Raw genomic sequence first — 22381 nt, 5'->3', positions numbered from 1 at the left:
GTTTTGTGTGTGAAGACTCAAAGCACGTGTCCGGTTTCTGCTCATTGTTCTTCTAGATTTGTGACAAGTTTTCATGGAAAGTTTGTCTAGGGATAACTGGAAGTGAACTCGGTGTAAGGTGTCAAGTCTCCATCTCCATTCATGTCATCCCCTGCAGTTTCCAATTCCCTGTTCCTGAGTGGTTTTGGAGATCTTGTGGGAAGGTTGGTTGCATTGGAGTTTGCATTTCCACCTTGATTCGATTCACACTGTTCTGCCCTCAGGGACACTGTCAAGGGGGAGTGAGGAGCAGCCTGCACTTCCAGCAGTGACCACACGGTGGGGCGAGTGCTGCTCTCCCCTCTGGGAGCCCCAGGCCACAGGCATCCCAGTGAGGAGCCAGCTCTGTGCTCAGCTGAAAGGAGTTAGTCTCTCAGGAGCCTCGGAGCCCTTGCCTTTGGATCACCCAGGGTGGGCATTTACTGGGACAGAAAAAATTGCCCTGAATTCCATGGACGGAAGAGCCTGGCTGTGTAGAGTTGGTGAGTTGCCGTGAATCAGACACAACTGAGGACACAAAAATTCAATAGATTGAAACACATTTTGGGGGTGGGGGGGAGTGAAAGTGGGTGATGTGGGTTTTTTTGTCTTATATAATAGCCAAGGGAAATCTAGTTTAAACCTAAATTCACATAGATGGGAAAGGTATAGCTCTCCGTCACCCTATTTAAAAAAAAAAAAAAACTACTAAACTTTTCTGAAAGTTTATTTAGTAGCTTCCTTGAGCAGTTTATTGTGGAGCATTTTTTTTTTCTGTGACATTGGCCTCATTAAAAATTATGGTTTGCCTTTAGTGGATAATTTTGTTCATTGGTTTCTTAGAGAACCTTGGTAATCTTTGAGTTTCCTGGGGAGTATGGTCACATGACCTGGCCCTGGCCAATCGGTGCGTTCCACCTCCCTGGCCACTGTGATTGGCTCCGGGCTGGGGCAGTGCCCAATCGGGGCCCAGGGCCGGGCCTCACGTTGGAAGCCAGGGGAAGACGAGCTCTCGTCCTGCTGGGGTAGGGGAAGGGGTGGGGCCGGGGGAGGTCAGGCTCCAGCAGTGGGAGGGGCTTGAGGTCCGCCTGCGGCAGTTGGTGACGTTCCTGCTCCCCTCAGGGCAGAGCCGCCGGCCTGAGAATGAGGGCGCTGCTGAGCCCAGGGGCTGGGATGGCCCGTTGCTGCTGTGGTCCCAGAGCTCCACCCGAGACCTGAGGGAAGCCGTCTGCCCGTGAGTCCTCTCCCGCTTGTCTGTCAGCTTGTTTGAAGCATGCTGGGTTTTCTGCCCAGCTGGCTAAGGGGAGTCCCTGGAAATGCAAGGGTGTGGGTTTTGGCAGACTTCAGGGAAGACATGCCAGATGAGCCTGGGAGACTCCAGCTTAAGCTGGATTCAGGAGATATCTCTTCGGGCCAGCTAGTAATTGTAGGATAAGCCTAATGAGTCTTCACAGGATGAAGAGAGTAACGTGCCAAGGTAGCAATTGATGTCCTCATTCGAGAGGATGAAGCTGGTGCTCAGAGAAGGGGGGAACTTGGCCACAGCAAGGAGGTGTGCACCCAGACAGAACCCCCCAGATCCGGCCATTGGAGCTCAGGGAGGCCACTGGTGTGGCTTGTCCCTGTGGCAGGGCCCGAGGCAGGCAGCCCACCCTGATTCCTGCGGGGGCCTGACTTGGGAAGTGCCATCTGGTAGCTTTGAGACTCACCAAACCAAATTGCACTGGAGAGAGGAGGGACACCTTCCTTCATCCACCCCCCACCCCCGCCGGATTCCCACATACCCTGACCCCTTTCTCTCGATTTCGGAGCCATTTCCAGAGTCCCGCTCATATGACCTCATTTGAAGTGCACTGTGGACGGGCTGCCATCTGCAGCTGCTACCACAGCAGCCAAGGGCTTTAGCTCCCGACTACCTCCCTTCCTTTGGAACTTGGGGGCCCTCTACTCCCCACTTGCACACCACAGACCTTTGCTGAGGATTGTGGGGACCCTCACTCAGTTTGCAGCACGTTGTAGCCATCCCTGTCCTCCCTTGAAACTCAGCTTGTGAGCTCCTTTGGAGCAGCGTGGCCCACCTGGCTGCAACGGAAGAGACACAGCTGACAGTGAAACAACAGCTTAGATCTGAGAGCCGGAAAGCTCTGTCAAAAGGGACCTCCCTCTTCACACCGTAGAGGCTGTAGGAGCCGCCAGGCTTTCGGAACCAGTGCTGGGGCCAAAATGACTCCACAGCTGTTTTCCTTCCTGGGGAGGGTTCTGGCTCGAGCGGGAATGGCTCAAGTCTCCTAAGGTTCTGAAAGCCCACTGTGTGCAGATTCACGGTACACAGAGAGGAAAAGGTGGAGTCCTAGCCTGGAGGTGGTCACAGCTCACGGATGAGCCAGGCAGGCAGGCAGGCAGGGCATGAGAACACCTGAGCTGCCTTCATGAGTGAATGGTGTGGGGGCAGAGGAAGAGAAGCCGGTCTGCTCCCTCGTGTGGTGCCCAGGGCAGGTTGTCCCCAGAGGAAACCCTTACGACGGTGAGGACTATCACTGCTGTTTCCCAAGGGGTTCCGTCGGTGCGTGTCTTCCCCGGAGCGGTCAGGCCGTCTCTCAAGTACACTGGCCATGGGCATTGCCTCTCCTTGGAACTTCCCATGTGTTTCTCTTTTTTATGGAACAGTGATTTTCTAGAGTGGTTCTGGGCCACAAGGATGTTGGGTCATTTTCTAGCCTTCTGTCATGAAGAACGCTTTCCTGGGCATGGGGGTGGTTTGTTGTTCCAGCTCCCTTTCTTGGCTTCTTTTGGGAGCTGGTGCAACAAGAGGAGCTCAGCCTCTGCCTTCTGGCTGAGATGTCACCCTTCAAACAGCAATGCCTGCCTGGAGATAATGATGGCAGTTGCCAAAAGGGCTTCGTTTGGCACATGGTATCTTGAAAGGACGTACACCGTCCTTTCAGCTATCAAAGGCTAGTTCAAATGACATAAAAATGAGAACTCTCCAATGGAGTCTTACAGTAGGTGGAGAGTCCGAAAAACACTCCTTCAGTCATTTCGCTGAGAGTCACTGATTGGGGACACCAAGAATATAGGAAGGAATGCAGAAAGAAAAGATGAAATTGTGTTCAGGATCGGGGGGAGGGATGAACAGGGCGTGCTTGCCTTGAATCCAGGCTTTGTTGGGGGGTGGGGCATAAAGATGGAACGGGTCTGAAACTACAAAGTGGTGATGGTAACACAGTATCACCAGAGTTACACAACAGTGTTCCCAGATTGCAACAATGATGAAAAAGTTTACTAATCCCAACTTAACCAACAAAAATCCAGGAAACCATACAAAAAATAAAACATCACCAGAAAGGTGGAAACAAACCACATGCAAAGCAGTTCAGGGGAAAGGAACTCCATGTCCCCTGGGGGCAGACCGAGTTGCCGGCATCCACGGTGAGCAGACAGGGATGGAGGCTGCAGAGCCGACCGCTCCCCTGGACGTGGTGTTTCCGGTAAGGGCTCTGGGTCTCTGTCCAGAGCGGGGGCTCTTTCTCCCTGCAGGGCTGGGTGAGTCATCGTGGGCGTCTGGGTGTTGCACGGGAGCCAGGGCAGGCTCTCCCTGCCGAGGCGGTGACTCTTCCTCTGCCTCGGGTTCTCTTGCCAAAGCCCGAGCAGGTAGAGGTGCACGTGGAGGTGGAGGTTCTCGCTGAGGGGGTGGGACATCAGTGCCTGGGGCTGGGGGTCCTGCAGGCACGGAGATCCGATCTGCCCGGTGTGCTGGCCAGTACCCAGCTGGCCTGGTGTCTCTGCGAGGGCAAGTCTCGCTTCTCCATCTGCCCTCGGTGGATCCCTGGGTCCTGCACCTGGAGCCACCACCTGTGTGGGGACAGGTCTGGGAAGTGGAGCCTGGTTCCAGTTGGAGGCCAGTGCTAGAGCTGGGGGAGAAGCAAAGTTTGCCCACAGGCCAGCCTTGGCATGTGCGTACCCCGGGACAGAAACCTTCCAAGAGGTTCCCAAAGAATACCCAGCGTCAGATGTCTTTTGGGACTGAAGTGTGCAAGATGGGGGGCGGGGGGTGTGAGGCCAGCGCTTGCTGCAGGCCCAGCAGCAGCTTTCGAGGACTCGTCCCTGTGTAGCTCAGCACCCCTCCCCACACACTCCCGTGCACCAGCCCCAGCGTCCTCACCTCTGTGCTGTGGCGTGCTGGGCTCCAGGTCCTCCTGGTGCCTCAGAGGCCGGGGTTCTCTGGACTCTGGGTCGGAGCCGGGTGTGCTGAGCTCCGTGGAAGCCTCAGACTGGGCCGCCGGCTGTATCCTGGGCGGTGTCTCGGCAGCAGGCCTTCCCCACCTCCGCGTCTCCCCCGGTGGGGCTGATGCCTCCGTGGGCACGCTGACCTGGAGCCTGCACTGGGCCTCACGGGCGGGCGGGTGGTGCTCCGACCCCTCCCTCTGGGAGCTGGATGGGGTGTCCCCGTCCTCGGCCTCATCACGTGGGAAGCTCTGCAACGACAGTGACCGTCAGCCAGCCATGCTGGGAGTTTTCCGAGCTGGGCCTGGCCAGTGGAGCCGCTGCTTCTGCCTGCTCGAACTTCTCTTCCCAGAAGGGTCAGAGACGTGTGTCTGCTCAGATCCCCACCCGGGAGGAAAGAGACCCATCTGAGGGTGTGAGGTCAGCCTGGCCGGTCGGCGCTGCCCACACTCTCCCCATCCCGCCCAGCCTGCTCTCCCCTGGGGTGTGGGCACAACTTGTCCACAGGCTTCTGACCCCACATCCGCCTGGGCTTCCTTGAGGGAGACACAGCCCGAGAAACCCGCATCCCCACACACAGGCAAAGGACCCGGTGTTTCCGGGTGGCATGGGAGAGGTGGCCTGGCCCGGCCTGGGGCTCCCCGTGTTACCTTTCTGTTTCTCCGGGCAAAGGGCCAGAGGCCTCTCGGGGGTGTCCTGAGCCAACGTCGACAGGGTGCCCACGCACACTGCCTGTGAGCTCTCCTGAGGCCCCGGCCTCTGGGCAGGGGCAAACAGCAGAACATCTTGGCAGCAAGTGATCTGGCTGGGGGCTCCTCTCCGCTCTGGAGGCCTGGATACCCGGATTGCGGGTTCTGTTGGGTTCTGTTGCCGGCAGGTGACATCATTTCCTGGGGTTCGTGCTGAGGTCCCTTCCTCAAAACTTCCCAAGGGAATCTCTGGGTTTCTGACTGCTCGACCACCCCCCTTAGGCCATGTGCAGGCACAATGACACCCACACGGCCCAGCCCACAGCCCTGGGGAGGCCTGGGTTCAGCCAGGGCCTGAGCTCCGAGGACCATGCTGCTCTCAGACCAGGCTCCTTCTTCTCATAAGTGGTGTGGCCCTGGACAAGCATATGCCCCTCAGGGTTGCCCCAGTCTCTCCATCTGCAGAGTGGGGGTCATTCTCCCATCTGCTTCCTAGGTCTGTCGGCCTACGAGCAGCTCCATGCCTTTCCACCTGGGGCCGATATCACGTGGAGCTCGTGCGCTGAGACTTCAGAAAGAAAGATTCCATCCAGGGCTGACACAGCACAGAATGGGGCAGAACGAGGCCTGGATGCGCCGTGGAACCCAGGAAAAGGCACTCCCCCTCCTGACTGTTTTGAGACCCCGCATCCAAGTTGGAGGACCGAAAGGAAGACTCGAAGGTCTCCCTCTCTTATAGAAAAGAGTAGCCAACTTTCTGGTCCTCTGTTTCCATTGAGATTCTGTTCAAGGGTCCCAGCTCGGCTTCTGCGGGTGGCTGAGCTTCTAATGGCTCCCTGCGTTCTTGTCTTTTCCTCTCCAAACCTTCCGTCCTTTTCCCCCTTCTGGGGTGGAAGGGCGCTGTCATTGCTTCTACCTTCGAGACAGATTGAGGAAAAGTCTGGACCATCGACTCCTTTCCTCTCTTTGGTTCCGTGTCTCTCTCTGGCTGTGTCCCTCTCTTTTCCTTTCTCAATTCCGTCTGTGTCTTCCTCTTTCTCTCTCGTGTGTGGATGGATGGATGGATGCTAGGGATGCACATGTATATGATTAGATGAGGGTTATGTTTTAGGGATAGGTTAGAGGGAGAGAAAGGCTTTAGGTCAGAGTTGGTCATGGGGGAAGGGTCAAGGGTGGTGGTGGTGTTTCTTGGAATCTGAGTGCTGTGCATTCTTCGTCTCTTTCCATATGAACCCCTTCTCAGATACACCACTTGCAAGGAGTCTCTCGTGTTCCGTTTCCTATCTTTTGCATTTGTGAATGCTTAGCTTCTCCGTTGTGAAGAGGTTCCATTGGATGGAAACCCAGTGGTGTACTTCGTTTACCTCTTTCCCTTACTTGAAGAGACCCATTTCGACCTCCGCCCAGCAAATGGCAAGGAGACTCTGATGTTAAGGAGCCTTTGACCTACGCTTCTTTCTAGCTATCTCATGACATCAGTCTTTAGGGTGAGGTTTTTCCCCGATATTGAGGTGGTATGAGATCAAAACCAATAGCGTTCTTCAGATGTAGCTGTCTGGTTTTCCCATGGACATTGATTGAAGAGGCTTTCTTGTTCCCATTTGGATATTCTCACCGTCTGTGTCAGAGATGAGTTGACCATGGATGCTGGGGTTTGTTTCTGGACCCTCAAATTTATTCCATCGATCTGGATCTGTGTGTGTTGTTGTATTCCCAATAGCATACTGTCCTGCTGCTGCTGCTGCGGCTAAGTCACTTCAGTCGTGTCTGACTCTGCATGACCCCGTGGCCTGCAGCCTACCAGGCTCCTCCGTCCAGGACATTTTCCAGGCAAGAGTACTGGAGTGGGTCGCCATTGCCTCCTCCGATACTCTCCTGAGGATCCTAGTTTGGTCGTCTAATTTCCTTTCACACAACCTTGGATGTCCGTATCGGGGCTTTTTCGTCGGATTGTATTGACAATGTAGGCTCTTTTCTGTTTCCGTACCCCTTTTGCAATTCTTTGTTCGGTGCGAAAATGCATTGGCATTTTGGGAGGAATAGCATGGAAGCTGTGGATTGCCATGTGGGGCTGTGACATGATTTTCCCAATAGGAATTCTTTCAAGCCCTGAGCACAGCTTCTCTTTCCAGTGATTGGTGTGGGCTTGATCTTCCTCCTTCCATCTCTCGCCGTTTTGTGAGAACAGGTCCATCCTTCCCTTCTGGGGTAGATGGACTCGTGGATATCACTTCAGTGAATGGCATTGTCAGTGGGGGTGATAATTCCCTTCTCATTGGAAGACTTTGCTGTGAGTATTAGAAATGCAAGTGACTTCTCTTCCCCTTCCTCCCTGTCCATGTCTCAGAGCCACCGGGAAACAGAGGCCTCATCCACGGTCACACAGGCCTGAGGGGGTGCAACTAGACTGTTGTTTCTTCAGGCCCTCAGTGCTGGACATCATCCGGGATACTCTGTGTGTGTCTTCCTCCGTCTGGTGTCCCTTCAGACCTTTCCCTAGTTTTCACAGGCTTGTTGTGTTGGCGTTCTTTGTCTGTTTGGAGACACATCCTTGATAAGCTTTGTGTTTCCACTCATTCGTCTCGCGATGTATGACCTGTCTTTTGCTTTTGTAATGAGGTCTTTCCCACAGTAGATATCTTTGATTTTGCAAAGTCCACTGTATTCTCTGGGGTTTTTTTGTGGACTGCCTTTTAGTTTTGTGTGTGAAGACTCAAAGCACGTGTCCGGTTTCTGCTCATTGTTCTTCTAGATTTGTGACAAGTTTTCATGGAAAGTTTGTCTAGGGATAACTGGAAGTGAACTCGGTGTAAGGTGTCAAGTCTCCATCTCCATTCATGTCATCCCCTGCAGTTTCCAATTCCCTGTTCCTGAGTGGTTTTGGAGACCTTGTGGAAGGTTGGTTGCATTGGAGTTTGCATTTCCACCTTGATTCGATTCACACTGTTCTGCCCTCAGGGACACTGTCAAGGGGGAGTGAGGAGCAGCCTGCATTTCCAGCAGTGACCACACGGTGGGGCGAGTGCTGCTCTCCCCTCTGGGAGCCCCAGGCCACAGGCATCCCAGTGAGGAGCCAGCTCTGTGCTCAGCTGAAAGGAGTTAGTCTCTCAGGAGCCTCGGAGCCCTTGCCTTTGGATCACCCAGGGTGGGCATTTACTGGGACAGAAAAAATTGCCCTGAATTCCATGGACGGAAGAGCCTGGCTGTGTAGAGTTGGTGAGTTGCCGTGAATCAGACACAACTGAGGACACAAAAATTCAATAGATTGAAACACATTTTGGGGGTGGGGGGGAGTGAAAGTGGGTGATGTGGGTTTTTTTGTCTTATATAATAGCCAAGGGAAATCTAGTTTAAACCTAAATTCACATAGATGGGAAAGGTATAGCTCTCCATCACCCTATTTTAAAAAAAAAAAAACTACTAAACTTTTCTGAAAGTTTATTTAGTAGCTTCCTTGAGCAGTTTATTGTGGAGCATTTTTTTTTTTTCTGTGACATTGGCCTCATTAAAAATTATGGTTTGCCTTTAGTGGATAATTTTGTTCATTGGTTTCTTAGAGAACCTTGGTAATCTTTGAGTTTCCTGGGGAGTATGGTCACATGACCTGGCCCTGGCCAATCGGTGCGTTCCACCTCCCTGGCCACTGTGATTGGCTCCGGGCTGGGGCAGTGCCCAATCGGGGCCCAGGGCCGGGCCTCACGTTGGAAGCCAGGGGAAGACGAGCTCTCGTCCTGCTGGGGTAGGGGAAGGGGTGGGGCCGGGGGAGGTCAGGCTCCAGCAGTGGGAGGGGCTTGAGGTCCGCCTGCGGCAGTTGGTGACGTTCCTGCTCCCCTCAGGGCAGAGCCGCCGGCCTGAGAATGAGGGCGCTGCTGAGCCCAGGGGCTGGGATGGCCCGTTGCTGCTGTGGTCCCAGAGCTCCACCCGAGACCTGAGGGAAGCCGTCTGCCCGTGAGTCCTCTCCCGCTTGTCTGTCAGCTTGTTTGAAGCATGCTGGGTTTTCTGCCCAGCTGGCTAAGGGGAGTCCCTGGAAATGCAAGGGTGTGGGTTTTGGCAGACTTCAGGGAAGACATGCCAGATGAGCCTGGGAGACTCCAGCTTAAGCTGGATTCAGGAGATATCTCTTCGGGCCAGCTAGTAATTGTAGGATAAGCCTAATGAGTCTTCACAGGATGAAGAGAGTAACGTGCCAAGGTAGCAATTGATGTCCTCATTCGAGAGGATGAAGCTGGTGCTCAGAGAAGGGGGGAACTTGGCCACAGCAAGGAGGTGTGCACCCAGACAGAACCCCCCAGATCCGGCCATTGGAGCTCAGGGAGGCCACTGGTGTGGCTTGTCCCTGTGGCAGGGCCCGAGGCAGGCAGCCCACCCTGATTCCTGCGGGGGCCTGACTTGGGAAGTGCCATCTGGTAGCTTTGAGACTCACCAAACCAAATTGCACTGGAGAGAGGAGGGACACCTTCCTTCATCCACCCCCCACCCCCGCCGGATTCCCACATACCCTGACCCCTTTCTCTCGATTTCGGAGCCATTTCCAGAGTCCCGCTCATATGACCTCATTTGAAGTGCACTGTGGACGGGCTGCCATCTGCAGCTGCTACCACAGCAGCCAAGGGCTTTAGCTCCCGACTACCTCCCTTCCTTTGGAACTTGGGGGCCCTCTACTCCCCACTTGCACACCACAGACCTTTGCTGAGGATTGTGGGGACCCTCACTCAGTTTGCAGCACGTTGTAGCCATCCCTGTCCTCCCTTGAAACTCAGCTTGTGAGCTCCTTTGGAGCAGCGTGGCCCACCTGGCTGCAACGGAAGAGACACAGCTGACAGTGAAACAACAGCTTAGATCTGAGAGCCGGAAAGCTCTGTCAAAAGGGACCTCCCTCTTCACACCGTAGAGGCTGTAGGAGCCGCCAGGCTTTCGGAACCAGTGCTGGGGCCAAAATGACTCCACAGCTGTTTTCCTTCCTGGGGAGGGTTCTGGCTCGAGCGGGAATGGCTCAAGTCTCCTAAGGTTCTGAAAGCCCACTGTGTGCAGATTCACGGTACACAGAGAGGAAAAGGTGGAGTCCTAGCCTGGAGGTGGTCACAGCTCACGGATGAGCCAGGCAGGCAGGCAGGCAGGGCATGAGAACACCTGAGCTGCCTTCATGAGTGAATGGTGTGGGGGCAGAGGAAGAGAAGCCGGTCTGCTCCCTCGTGTGGTGCCCAGGGCAGGTTGTCCCCAGAGGAAACCCTTACGACGGTGAGGACTATCACTGCTGTTTCCCAAGGGGTTCCGTCGGTGCGTGTCTTCCCCGGAGCGGTCAGGCCGTCTCTCAAGTACACTGGCCATGGGCATTGCCTCTCCTTGGAACTTCCCATGTGTTTCTCTTTTTTATGGAACAGTGATTTTCTAGAGTGGTTCTGGGCCACAAGGATGTTGGGTCATTTTCTAGCCTTCTGTCATGAAGAACGCTTTCCTGGGCATGGGGGTGGTTTGTTGTTCCAGCTCCCTTTCTTGGCTTCTTTTGGGAGCTGGTGCAACAAGAGGAGCTCAGCCTCTGCCTTCTGGCTGAGATGTCACCCTTCAAACAGCAATGCCTGCCTGGAGATAATGATGGCAGTTGCCAAAAGGGCTTCGTTTGGCACATGGTATCTTGAAAGGACGTACACCGTCCTTTCAGCTATCAAAGGCTAGTTCAAATGACATAAAAATGAGAACTCTCCAATGGAGTCTTACAGTAGGTGGAGAGTCCGAAAAACACTCCTTCAGTCATTTCGCTGAGAGTCACTGATTGGGGACACCAAGAATATAGGAAGGAATGCAGAAAGAAAAGATGAAATTGTGTTCAGGATCGGGGGGAGGGATGAACAGGGCGTGCTTGCCTTGAATCCAGGCTTTGTTGGGGGGTGGGGCATAAAGATGGAACGGGTCTGAAACTACAAAGTGGTGATGGTAACACAGTATCACCAGAGTTACACAACAGTGTTCCCAGATTGCAACAATGATGAAAAAGTTTACTAATCCCAACTTAACCAACAAAAATCCAGGAAACCATACAAAAAATAAAACATCACCAGAAAGGTGGAAACAAACCACATGCAAAGCAGTTCAGGGGAAAGGAACTCCATGTCCCCTGGGGGCAGACCGAGTTGCCGGCATCCACGGTGAGCAGACAGGGATGGAGGCTGCAGAGCCGACCGCTCCCCTGGACGTGGTGTTTCCGGTAAGGGCTCTGGGTCTCTGTCCAGAGCGGGGGCTCTTTCTCCCTGCAGGGCTGGGTGAGTCATCGTGGGCGTCTGGGTGTTGCACGGGAGCCAGGGCAGGCTCTCCCTGCCGAGGCGGTGACTCTTCCTCTGCCTCGGGTTCTCTTGCCAAAGCCCGAGCAGGTAGAGGTGCACGTGGAGGTGGAGGTTCTCGCTGAGGGGGTGGGACATCAGTGCCTGGGGCTGGGGGTCCTGCAGGCACGGAGATCCGATCTGCCCGGTGTGCTGGCCAGTACCCAGCTGGCCTGGTGTCTCTGCGAGGGCAAGTCTCGCTTCTCCATCTGCCCTCGGTGGATCCCTGGGTCCTGCACCTGGAGCCACCACCTGTGTGGGGACAGGTCTGGGAAGTGGAGCCTGGTTCCAGTTGGAGGCCAGTGCTAGAGCTGGGGGAGAAGCAAAGTTTGCCCACAGGCCAGCCTTGGCATGTGCGTACCCCGGGACAGAAACCTTCCAAGAGGTTCCCAAAGAATACCCAGCGTCAGATGTCTTTTGGGACTGAAGTGTGCAAGATGGGGGGCGGGGGGTGTGAGGCCAGCGCTTGCTGCAGGCCCAGCAGCAGCTTTCGAGGACTCGTCCCTGTGTAGCTCAGCACCCCTCCCCACACACTCCCGTGCACCAGCCCCAGCGTCCTCACCTCTGTGCTGTGGCGTGCTGGGCTCCAGGTCCTCCTGGTGCCTCAGAGGCCGGGGTTCTCTGGACTCTGGGTCGGAGCCGGGTGTGCTGAGCTCCGTGGAAGCCTCAGACTGGGCCGCCGGCTGTATCCTGGGCGGTGTCTCGGCAGCAGGCCTTCCCCACCTCCGCGTCTCCCCCGGTGGGGCTGATGCCTCCGTGGGCACGCTGACCTGGAGCCTGCACTGGGCCTCACGGGCGGGCGGGTGGTGCTCCGACCCCTCCCTCTGGGAGCTGGATGGGGTGTCCCCGTCCTCGGCCTCATCACGTGGGAAGCTCTGCAACGACAGTGACCGTCAGCCAGCCATGCTGGGAGTTTTCCGAGCTGGGCCTGGCCAGTGGAGCCGCTGCTTCTGCCTGCTCGAACTTCTCTTCCCAGAAGGGTCAGAGACGTGTGTCTGCTCAGATCCCCACCCGGGAGGAAAGAGACCCATCTGAGGGTGTGAGGTCAGCCTGGCCGGTCGGCGCTGCCCACACTCTCCCCATCCCGCCCAGCCTGCTCTCCCCTGGGGTGTGGGCACAACTTGTCCACAGGCTTCTGACCCCACATCCGCCTGGGCTTCCTTGAGGGAGACACAGCCCGAGAAACCCGCATCCCCACACACAGGCAAAGGACCCGGTGTTTCCGGGTGGCATGGGAGAGGTGGCCTGGCCCGGCCTGGGGCTCCCCGTGTTACCTTTCTGTTTCTCCGGGCAAAGGGCCAGAGGCCTCTCGGGGGTGTCCTGAGCCAACGTCGACAGGGTGCCCACGCACACTGCCTGTGAGCTCTCCTGAGGCCCCGGCCTCTGGGCAGGGGCAAACAGCAGAACATCTTGGCAGCAAGTGATCTGGCTGGGGGCTCCTCTCCGCTCTGGAGGCCTGGATACCCGGATTGCGGGTTCTGTTGGGTTCTGTTGCCGGCAGGTGACATCATTTCCTGGGGTTCGTGCTGAGGTCCCTTCCTCAAAACTTCCCAAGGGAATCTCTGGGTTTCTGACTGCTCGACCACCCCCCTTAGGCCATGTGCAGGCACAATGACACCCACACGGCCCAGCCCACAGCCCTGGGGAGGCCTGGGTTCAGCCAGGGCCTGAGCTCCGAGGACCATGCTGCTCTCAGACCAGGCTCCTTCTTCTCATAAGTGGTGTGGCCCTGGACAAGCATATGCCCCTCAGGGTTGCCCCAGTCTCTCCATCTGCAGAGTGGGGGTCATTCTCCCATCTGCTTCCTAGGTCTGTCGGCCTACGAGCAGCTCCATGCCTTTCCACCTGGGGCCGATATCACGTGGAGCTCGTGCGCTGAGACTTCAGAAAGAAAGATTCCATCCAGGGCTGACACAGCACAGAATGGGGCAGAACGAGGCCTGGATGCGCCGTGGAACCCAGGAAAAGGCACTCCCCCTCCTGACTGTTTTGAGACCCCGCATCCAAGTTGGAGGACCGAAAGGAAGACTCGAAGGTCTCCCTCTCTTATAGAAAAGAGTAGCCAACTTTCTGGTCCTCTGTTTCCATTGAGATTCTGTTCAAGGGTCCCAGCTCGGCTTCTGCGGGTGGCTGAGCTTCTAATGGCTCCCTGCGTTCTTGTCTTTTCCTCTCCAAACCTTCCGTCCTTTTCCCCCTTCTGGGGTGGAAGGGCGCTGTCATTGCTTCTACCTTCGAGACAGATTGAGGAAAAGTCTGGACCATCGACTCCTTTCCTCTCTTTGGTTCCGTGTCTCTCTCTGGCTGTGTCCCTCTCTTTTCCTTTCTCAATTCCGTCTGTGTCTTCCTCTTTCTCTCTCGTGTGTGGATGGATGGATGGATGCTAGGGATGCACATGTATATGATTAGATGAGGGTTATGTTTTAGGGATAGGTTAGAGGGAGAGAAAGGCTTTAGGTCAGAGTTGGTCATGGGGGAAGGGTCAAGGGTGGTGGTGGTGTTTCTTGGAATCTGAGTGCTGTGCATTCTTCGTCTCTTTCCATATGAACCCCTTCTCAGATACACCACTTGCAAGGAGTCTCTCGTGTTCCGTTTCCTATCTTTTGCATTTGTGAATGCTTAGCCTCTCCGTTGTGAATAGGTTCCATTGGATGGAAACCCAGTGGTGTACTTCGTTTACCTCTTTCCCTTACTTGAAGAGACCCATTTCGACCTCCGCCCAGCAAATGGCAAGGAGACTCTGATGTTAAGGAGCCTTTGACCTACGCTTCTTTCTAGCTATCTCATGACATCAGTCTTTAGGGTGAGGTTTTTCCCCGATATTGAGGTGGTATGAGATCAAACCCAATAGCGTTCTTCAGATGTAGCTGTCTGGTTTTCCCATGGACATTGATTGAAGAGGCTTTCTTGTTCCCATTTGGATATTCTCCCCGTCTGTGTCAGAGATGAGTTGACCATGGATGCTGGGGTTTGTTTCTGGACCCTCAACTTTATTCCATCGATCTGGATCTGTGTGTGTTGTTGTATTCCCAATAGCATACTGTCCTGCTGCTGCTGCTGCGGCTAAGTCACTTCAGTCGTGTCTGACTCTGCATGACCCCGTGGCCTGCAGCCTACCAGGCTCCTCCGTCCAGGACATTTTCCAGGCAAGAGTACTGGAGTGGGTCGCCATTGCCTCCTCCGATACTCTCCTGAGGATCCTAGTTTGGTCGTCTAATTTCCTTTCACACAACCTTGGATGTCCGTATCGGGGCTTTTTCGTCGGATTGTATTGACAATGTAGGCTCTTTTCTGTTTCCGTACCCCTTTTGCAATTCTTTGTTCGGTGCGAAAATGCATTGGCATTTTGGGAGGAATAGCATGGAAGCTGTGGATTGCCATGTGGGGCTGTGACATGATTTTCCCAATAGGAATTCTTTCAAGCCCTGAGCACAGCTTCTCTTTCCAGTGATTGGTGTGGGCTTGATCTTCCTCCTTCCATCTCTCGCCGTTTTGTGAGAACAGGTCCATCCTTCCCTTCTGGGGTAGATGGACTCGTGGATATCACTTCAGTGAATGGCATTGTCAGTGGGGGTGATAATTCCCTTCTCATTGGAAGACTTTGCTGTGAGTATTAGAAATGCAAGTGACTTCTCTTCCCCTTCCTCCCTGTCCATGTCTCAGAGCCACCGGGAAACAGAGGCCTCATCCACGGTCACACAGGCCTGAGGGGGTGCAACTAGACTGTTGTTTCTTCAGGCCCTCAGTGCTGGACATCATCCGGGATACTCTGTGTGTGTCTTCCTCCGTCTGGTGTCCCTTCAGACCTTTCCCTAGTTTTCACAGGCTTGTTGTGTTGGCGTTCTTTGTCTGTTTGGAGACACATCCTTGATAAGCTTTGTGTTTCCACTCATTCGTCTCGCGATGTATGACCTGTCTTTTGCTTTTGTAATGAGGTCTTTCCCACAGTAGATATCTTTGATTTTGCAAAGTCCACTGTATTCTCTGGGTTTTTTTTGTGGACTGCCTTTTAGTTTTGTGTGTGAAGACTCAAAGCACGTGTCCGGTTTCTGCTCATTGTTCTTCTAGATTTGTGACAAGTTTTCATGGAAAGTTTGTCTAGGGATAACTGGAAGTGAACTCGGTGTAAGGTGTCAAGTCTCCATCTCCATTCATGTCATCCCCTGCAGTTTCCAATTCCCTGTTCCTGAGTGGTTTTGGAGACCTTGTGGAAGGTTGGTTGCATTGGAGTTTGCATTTCCACCTTGATTCGATTCACACTGTTCTGCCCTCAGGGACACTGTCAAGGGGGAGTGAGGAGCAGCCTGCATTTCCAGCAGTGACCACACGGTGGGGCGAGTGCTGCTCTCCCCTCTGGGAGCCCCAGGCCACAGGCATCCCAGTGAGGAGCCAGCTCTGTGCTCAGCTGAAAGGAGTTAGTCTCTCAGGAGCCTCGGAGCCCTTGCCTTTGGATCACCCAGGGTGGGCATTTACTGGGACAGAAAAAATTGCCCTGAATTCCATGGACGGAAGAGCCTGGCTGTGTAGAGTTGGTGAGTTGCCGTGAATCAGACACAACTGAGGACACAAAAATTCAATAGATTGAAACACATTTTGGGGGTGGGGGGGAGTGAAAGTGGGTGATGTGGGTTTTTTTGTCTTATATAATAGCCAAGGGAAATCTAGTTTAAACCTAAATTCACATAGATGGGAAAGGTATAGCTCTCCATCACCCTATTTTAAAAAAAAAAAAAACTACTAAACTTTTCTGAAAGTTTATTTAGTAGCTTCCTTGAGCAGTTTATTGTGGAGCATTTTTTTTTTTTCTGTGACATTGGCCTCATTAAAAATTATGGTTTGCCTTTAGTGGATAATTTTGTTCATTGGTTTCTTAGAGAACCTTGGTAATCTTTGAGTTTCCTGGGGAGTATGGTCACATGACCTGGCCCTGGCCAATCGGTGCGTTCCACCTCCCTGGCCACTGTGATTGGCTCCGGGCTGGGGCAGTGCCCAATCGGGGCCCAGGGCCGGGCCTCACGTTGGAAGCCAGGGGAAGACGAGCTCTCGTCCTGCTGGGGTAGGGGAAGGGGTGGGGCCGGGGGAGGTCAGGCTCCAGCAGTGGGAGGGGCTTGAGGTCCGCCTGCGGCAGTTGGTGACGTTCCTGCTCCCCTCAGGGCAGAGCCGCCGGCCTGAGAATGAGGGCGCTGCTGAGCCCAGGGGCTGGGATGGCCCGTTGCTGCTGTGGTCCCAGAGCTCCACCCGAGACCTGAGGGAAGCCGTCTGCCCGTGAGTCCTCTCCCGCTTGTCTGTCAGCTTGTTTGAAGCATGCTGGGTTTTCTGCCCAGCTGGCTAAGGGGAGTCCCTGGAAATGCAAGGGTGTGGGTTTTGGCAGACTTCAGGGAAGACATGCCAGATGAGCCTGGGAGACTCCAGCTTAAGCTGGATTCAGGAGATATCTCTTCGGGCCAGCTAGTAATTGTAGGATAAGCCTAATGAGTCTTCACAGGATGAAGAGAGTAACGTGCCAAGGTAGCAATTGATGTCCTCATTCGAGAGGATGAAGCTGGTGCTCAGAGAAGGGGGGAACTTGGCCACAGCAAGGAGGTGTGCACCCAGACAGAACCCCCCAGATCCGGCCATTGGAGCTCAGGGAGGCCACTGGTGTGGCTTGTCCCTGTGGCAGGGCCCGAGGCAGGCAGCCCACCCTGATTCCTGCGGGGGCCTGACTTGGGAAGTGCCATCTGGTAGCTTTGAGACTCACCAAACCAAATTGCACTGGAGAGAGGAGGGACACCTTCCTTCATCCACCCCCCACCCCCGCCGGATTCCCACATACCCTGACCCCTTTCTCTCGATTTCGGAGCCATTTCCAGAGTCCCGCTCATATGACCTCATTTGAAGTGCACTGTGGACGGGCTGCCATCTGCAGCTGCTACCACAGCAGCCAAGGGCTTTAGCTCCCGACTACCTCCCTTCCTTTGGAACTTGGGGGCCCTCTACTCCCCACTTGCACACCACAGACCTTTGCTGAGGATTGTGGGGACCCTCACTCAGTTTGCAGCACGTTGTAGCCATCCCTGTCCTCCCTTGAAACTCAGCTTGTGAGCTCCTTTGGAGCAGCGTGGCCCACCTGGCTGCAACGGAAGAGACACAGCTGACAGTGAAACAACAGCTTAGATCTGAGAGCCGGAAAGCTCTGTCAAAAGGGACCTCCCTCTTCACACCGTAGAGGCTGTAGGAGCCGCCAGGCTTTCGGAACCAGTGCTGGGGCCAAAATGACTCCACAGCTGTTTTCCTTCCTGGGGAGGGTTCTGGCTCGAGCGGGAATGGCTCAAGTCTCCTAAGGTTCTGAAAGCCCACTGTGTGCAGATTCACGGTACACAGAGAGGAAAAGGTGGAGTCCTAGCCTGGAGGTGGTCACAGCTCACGGATGAGCCAGGCAGGCAGGCAGGCAGGGCATGAGAACACCTGAGCTGCCTTCATGAGTGAATGGTGTGGGGGCAGAGGAAGAGAAGCCGGTCTGCTCCCTCGTGTGGTGCCCAGGGCAGGTTGTCCCCAGAGGAAACCCTTACGACGGTGAGGACTATCACTGCTGTTTCCCAAGGGGTTCCGTCGGTGCGTGTCTTCCCCGGAGCGGTCAGGCCGTCTCTCAAGTACACTGGCCATGGGCATTGCCTCTCCTTGGAACTTCCCATGTGTTTCTCTTTTTTATGGAACAGTGATTTTCTAGAGTGGTTCTGGGCCACAAGGATGTTGGGTCATTTTCTAGCCTTCTGTCATGAAGAACGCTTTCCTGGGCATGGGGGTGGTTTGTTGTTCCAGCTCCCTTTCTTGGCTTCTTTTGGGAGCTGGTGCAACAAGAGGAGCTCAGCCTCTGCCTTCTGGCTGAGATGTCACCCTTCAAACAGCAATGCCTGCCTGGAGATAATGATGGCAGTTGCCAAAAGGGCTTCGTTTGGCACATGGTATCTTGAAAGGACGTACACCGTCCTTTCAGCTATCAAAGGCTAGTTCAAATGACATAAAAATGAGAACTCTCCAATGGAGTCTTACAGTAGGTGGAGAGTCCGAAAAACACTCCTTCAGTCATTTCGCTGAGAGTCACTGATTGGGGACACCAAGAATATAGGAAGGAATGCAGAAAGAAAAGATGAAATTGTGTTCAGGATCGGGGGGAGGGATGAACAGGGCGTGCTTGCCTTGAATCCAGGCTTTGTTGGGGGGTGGGGCATAAAGATGGAACGGGTCTGAAACTACAAAGTGGTGATGGTAACACAGTATCACCAGAGTTACACAACAGTGTTCCCAGATTGCAACAATGATGAAAAAGTTTACTAATCCCAACTTAACCAACAAAAATCCAGGAAACCATACAAAAAATAAAACATCACCAGAAAGGTGGAAACAAACCACATGCAAAGCAGTTCAGGGGAAAGGAACTCCATGTCCCCTGGGGGCAGACCGAGTTGCCGGCATCCACGGTGAGCAGACAGGGATGGAGGCTGCAGAGCCGACCGCTCCCCTGGACGTGGTGTTTCCGGTAAGGGCTCTGGGTCTCTGTCCAGAGCGGGGGCTCTTTCTCCCTGCAGGGCTGGGTGAGTCATCGTGGGCGTCTGGGTGTTGCACGGGAGCCAGGGCAGGCTCTCCCTGCCGAGGCGGTGACTCTTCCTCTGCCTCGGGTTCTCTTGCCAAAGCCCGAGCAGGTAGAGGTGCACGTGGAGGTGGAGGTTCTCGCTGAGGGGGTGGGACATCAGTGCCTGGGGCTGGGGGTCCTGCAGGCACGGAGATCCGATCTGCCCGGTGTGCTGGCCAGTACCCAGCTGGCCTGGTGTCTCTGCGAGGGCAAGTCTCGCTTCTCCATCTGCCCTCGGTGGATCCCTGGGTCCTGCACCTGGAGCCACCACCTGTGTGGGGACAGGTCTGGGAAGTGGAGCCTGGTTCCAGTTGGAGGCCAGTGCTAGAGCTGGGGGAGAAGCAAAGTTTGCCCACAGGCCAGCCTTGGCATGTGCGTACCCCGGGACAGAAACCTTCCAAGAGGTTCCCAAAGAATACCCAGCGTCAGATGTCTTTTGGGACTGAAGTGTGCAAGATGGGGGGCGGGGGGTGTGAGGCCAGCGCTTGCTGCAGGCCCAGCAGCAGCTTTCGAGGACTCGTCCCTGTGTAGCTCAGCACCCCTCCCCACACACTCCCGTGCACCAGCCCCAGCGTCCTCACCTCTGTGCTGTGGCGTGCTGGGCTCCAGGTCCTCCTGGTGCCTCAGAGGCCGGGGTTCTCTGGACTCTGGGTCGGAGCCGGGTGTGCTGAGCTCCGTGGAAGCCTCAGACTGGGCCGCCGGCTGTATCCTGGGCGGTGTCTCGGCAGCAGGCCTTCCCCACCTCCGCGTCTCCCCCGGTGGGGCTGATGCCTCCGTGGGCACGCTGACCTGGAGCCTGCACTGGGCCTCACGGGCGGGCGGGTGGTGCTCCGACCCCTCCCTCTGGGAGCTGGATGGGGTGTCCCCGTCCTCGGCCTCATCACGTGGGAAGCTCTGCAACGACAGTGACCGTCAGCCAGCCATGCTGGGAGTTTTCCGAGCTGGGCCTGGCCAGTGGAGCCGCTGCTTCTGCCTGCTCGAACTTCTCTTCCCAGAAGGGTCAGAGACGTGTGTCTGCTCAGATCCCCACCCGGGAGGAAAGAGACCCATCTGAGGGTGTGAGGTCAGCCTGGCCGGTCGGCGCTGCCCACACTCTCCCCATCCCGCCCAGCCTGCTCTCCCCTGGGGTGTGGGCACAACTTGTCCACAGGCTTCTGACCCCACATCCGCCTGGGCTTCCTTGAGGGAGACACAGCCCGAGAAACCCGCATCCCCACACACAGGCAAAGGACCCGGTGTTTCCGGGTGGCATGGGAGAGGTGGCCTGGCCCGGCCTGGGGCTCCCCGTGTTACCTTTCTGTTTCTCCGGGCAAAGGGCCAGAGGCCTCTCGGGGGTGTCCTGAGCCAACGTCGACAGGGTGCCCACGCACACTGCCTGTGAGCTCTCCTGAGGCCCCGGCCTCTGGGCAGGGGCAAACAGCAGAACATCTTGGCAGCAAGTGATCTGGCTGGGGGCTCCTCTCCGCTCTGGAGGCCTGGATACCCGGATTGCGGGTTCTGTTGGGTTCTGTTGCCGGCAGGTGACATCATTTCCTGGGGTTCGTGCTGAGGTCCCTTCCTCAAAACTTCCCAAGGGAATCTCTGGGTTTCTGACTGCTCGACCACCCCCCTTAGGCCATGTGCAGGCACAATGACACCCACACGGCCCAGCCCACAGCCCTGGGGAGGCCTGGGTTCAGCCAGGGCCTGAGCTCCGAGGACCATGCTGCTCTCAGACCAGGCTCCTTCTTCTCATAAGTGGTGTGGCCCTGGACAAGCATATGCCCCTCAGGGTTGCCCCAGTCTCTCCATCTGCAGAGTGGGGGTCATTCTCCCATCTGCTTCCTAGGTCTGTCGGCCTACGAGCAGCTCCATGCCTTTCCACCTGGGGCCGATATCACGTGGAGCTCGTGCGCTGAGACTTCAGAAAGAAAGATTCCATCCAGGGCTGACACAGCACAGAATGGGGCAGAACGAGGCCTGGATGCGCCGTGGAACCCAGGAAAAGGCACTCCCCCTCCTGACTGTTTTGAGACCCCGCATCCAAGTTGGAGGACCGAAAGGAAGACTCGAAGGTCTCCCTCTCTTATAGAAAAGAGTAGCCAACTTTCTGGTCCTCTGTTTCCATTGAGATTCTGTTCAAGGGTCCCAGCTCGGCTTCTGCGGGTGGCTGAGCTTCTAATGGCTCCCTGCGTTCTTGTCTTTTCCTCTCCAAACCTTCCGTCCTTTTCCCCCTTCTGGGGTGGAAGGGCGCTGTCATTGCTTCTACCTTCGAGACAGATTGAGGAATAGTCTGGACCATCGACTCCTTTCCTCTCTTTGGTTCCGTGTCTCTCTCTGGCTGTGTCCCTCTCTTTTCCTTTCTCAATTCCGTCTGTGTCTTCCTCTTTCTCTCTCGTGTGTGGATGGATGGATGGATGCTAGGGATGCACATGTATATGATTAGATGAGGGTTATGTTTTAGGGATAGGTTAGAGGGAGAGAAAGGCTTTAGGTCAGAGTTGGTCATGGGGGAAGGGTCAAGGGTGGTGGTGGTGTTTCTTGGAATCTGAGTGCTGTGCATTCTTCGTCTCTTTCCATATGAACCCCTTCTCAGATACACCACTTGCAAGGAGTCTCTCGTGTTCCGTTTCCTATCTTTTGCATTTGTGAATGCTTAGCCTCTCTGTTGTGAATAGGTTCCATTGGATGGAAACCCAGTGGTGTACTTCGTTTACCTCTTTCCCTTACTTGAAGAGACCCATTTCGACCTCCGCCCAGCAAATGGCAAGGAGACTCTGATGTTAAGGAGCCTTTGACCTACGCTTCTTTCTAGCTATCTCATGACATCAGTCTTTAGGGTGAGGTTTTTCCCCGATATTGAGGTGGTATGAGATCAAACCCAATAGCGTTCTTCAGATGTAGCTGTCTGGTTTTCCCATGGACATTGATTGAAGAGGCTTTCTTGTTCCCATTTGGATATTCTCCCCGTCTGTGTCAGAGATGAGTTGACCATGGATGCTGGGGTTTGTTTCTGGACCCTCAACTTTATTCCATCGATCTGGATCTGTGTGTGTTGTTGTATTCCCAATAGCATACTGTCCTGCTGCTGCTGCTGCGGCTAAGTCACTTCAGTCGTGTCTGACTCTGCATGACCCCGTGGCCTGCAGCCTACCAGGCTCCTCCGTCCAGGACATTTTCCAGGCAAGAGTACTGGAGTGGGTCGCCATTGCCTCCTCCGATACTCTCCTGAGGATCCTAGTTTGGTCGTCTAATTTCCTTTCACACAACCTTGGATGTCCGTATCGGGGCTTTTTCGTCGGATTGTATTGACAATGTAGGCTCTTTTCTGTTTCCGTACCCCTTTTGCAATTCTTTGTTCGGTGCGAAAATGCATTGGCATTTTGGGAGGAATAGCATGGAAGCTGTGGATTGCCATGTGGGGCTGTGACATGATTTTCCCAATAGGAATTCTTTCAAGCCCTGAGCACAGCTTCTCTTTCCAGTGATTGGTGTGGGCTTGATCTTCCTCCTTCCATCTCTCGCCGTTTTGTGAGAACAGGTCCATC

The 22381-nt window shown here is 55.0% G+C and overlaps 1 protein-coding gene and 2 long non-coding RNA genes across 3 annotated transcripts in view; 1 reads left to right on the top strand and 2 right to left on the bottom strand.

The window, feature by feature from the left end:
• LOC145527606 (uncharacterized) overlaps positions 1–10952 on the top strand; it is a 109861-nt gene extending 98909 nt beyond the window's left edge. Inside the window, exons 39-43 of the long non-coding RNA XR_014069768.1 lie at positions 264–521; positions 1141–1252; positions 5428–5653; positions 7890–8147; positions 8768–10952. This is a non-coding gene — a long non-coding RNA (uncharacterized LOC145527606). The remainder of the gene's footprint in view (positions 1–263; positions 522–1140; positions 1253–5427; positions 5654–7889; positions 8148–8767) is intronic.
• LOC145527676 (uncharacterized) lies at positions 1140–5068 on the bottom strand. Its single transcript, XR_014069849.1, has 2 exons — positions 4893–5068; positions 1140–4493 (listed from the first exon to the last, which is right to left on the bottom strand). It is a non-coding gene; the product is annotated as an uncharacterized LOC145527676 (long non-coding RNA).
• Positions 10953–16394: 5442 nt separating the features above from the next.
• LOC145527571 (uncharacterized) lies at positions 16395–21853 on the bottom strand. The gene is made up of 2 exons (XM_081545677.1): positions 20148–21853; positions 16395–19748 (listed from the first exon to the last, which is right to left on the bottom strand). Exons 1-2 carry the CDS (start codon positions 20556–20558, stop codon positions 19179–19181), a joined length of 981 nt encoding a protein of 326 aa, XP_081401803.1. The 5' UTR covers positions 20559–21853; the 3' UTR covers positions 16395–19178.
• Positions 21854–22381: the final 528 nt, after the last annotated feature.

Source organism: Giraffa tippelskirchi, chromosome 11, assembly GCF_054371585.1.
Source record: "Giraffa tippelskirchi isolate mGirTip1 chromosome 11, T2T-mGirTip1v1.2.pri, whole genome shotgun sequence".
Taxonomy (NCBI): domain Eukaryota; kingdom Metazoa; phylum Chordata; class Mammalia; order Artiodactyla; family Giraffidae; genus Giraffa; species Giraffa tippelskirchi.
This window is presented reverse-complemented; position numbering and strand designations above follow the sequence as displayed.

Excerpts from the sequence above, each read along its gene's own strand:
- LOC145527571 (XM_081545677.1), bottom strand. The coding sequence starts at position 20,558 with ATGGTCCTCGGAGCTCAGGCCCTGGCTGAACCCAGGCCTCCCCAGGGC. Across the intron at positions 19,749-20,147 it reads TTGCCCGGAGAAACAGAAAG|AGCTTCCCACGTGATGAGGC; the intron begins GTAACACGGGGA and ends CTGTCGTTGCAG.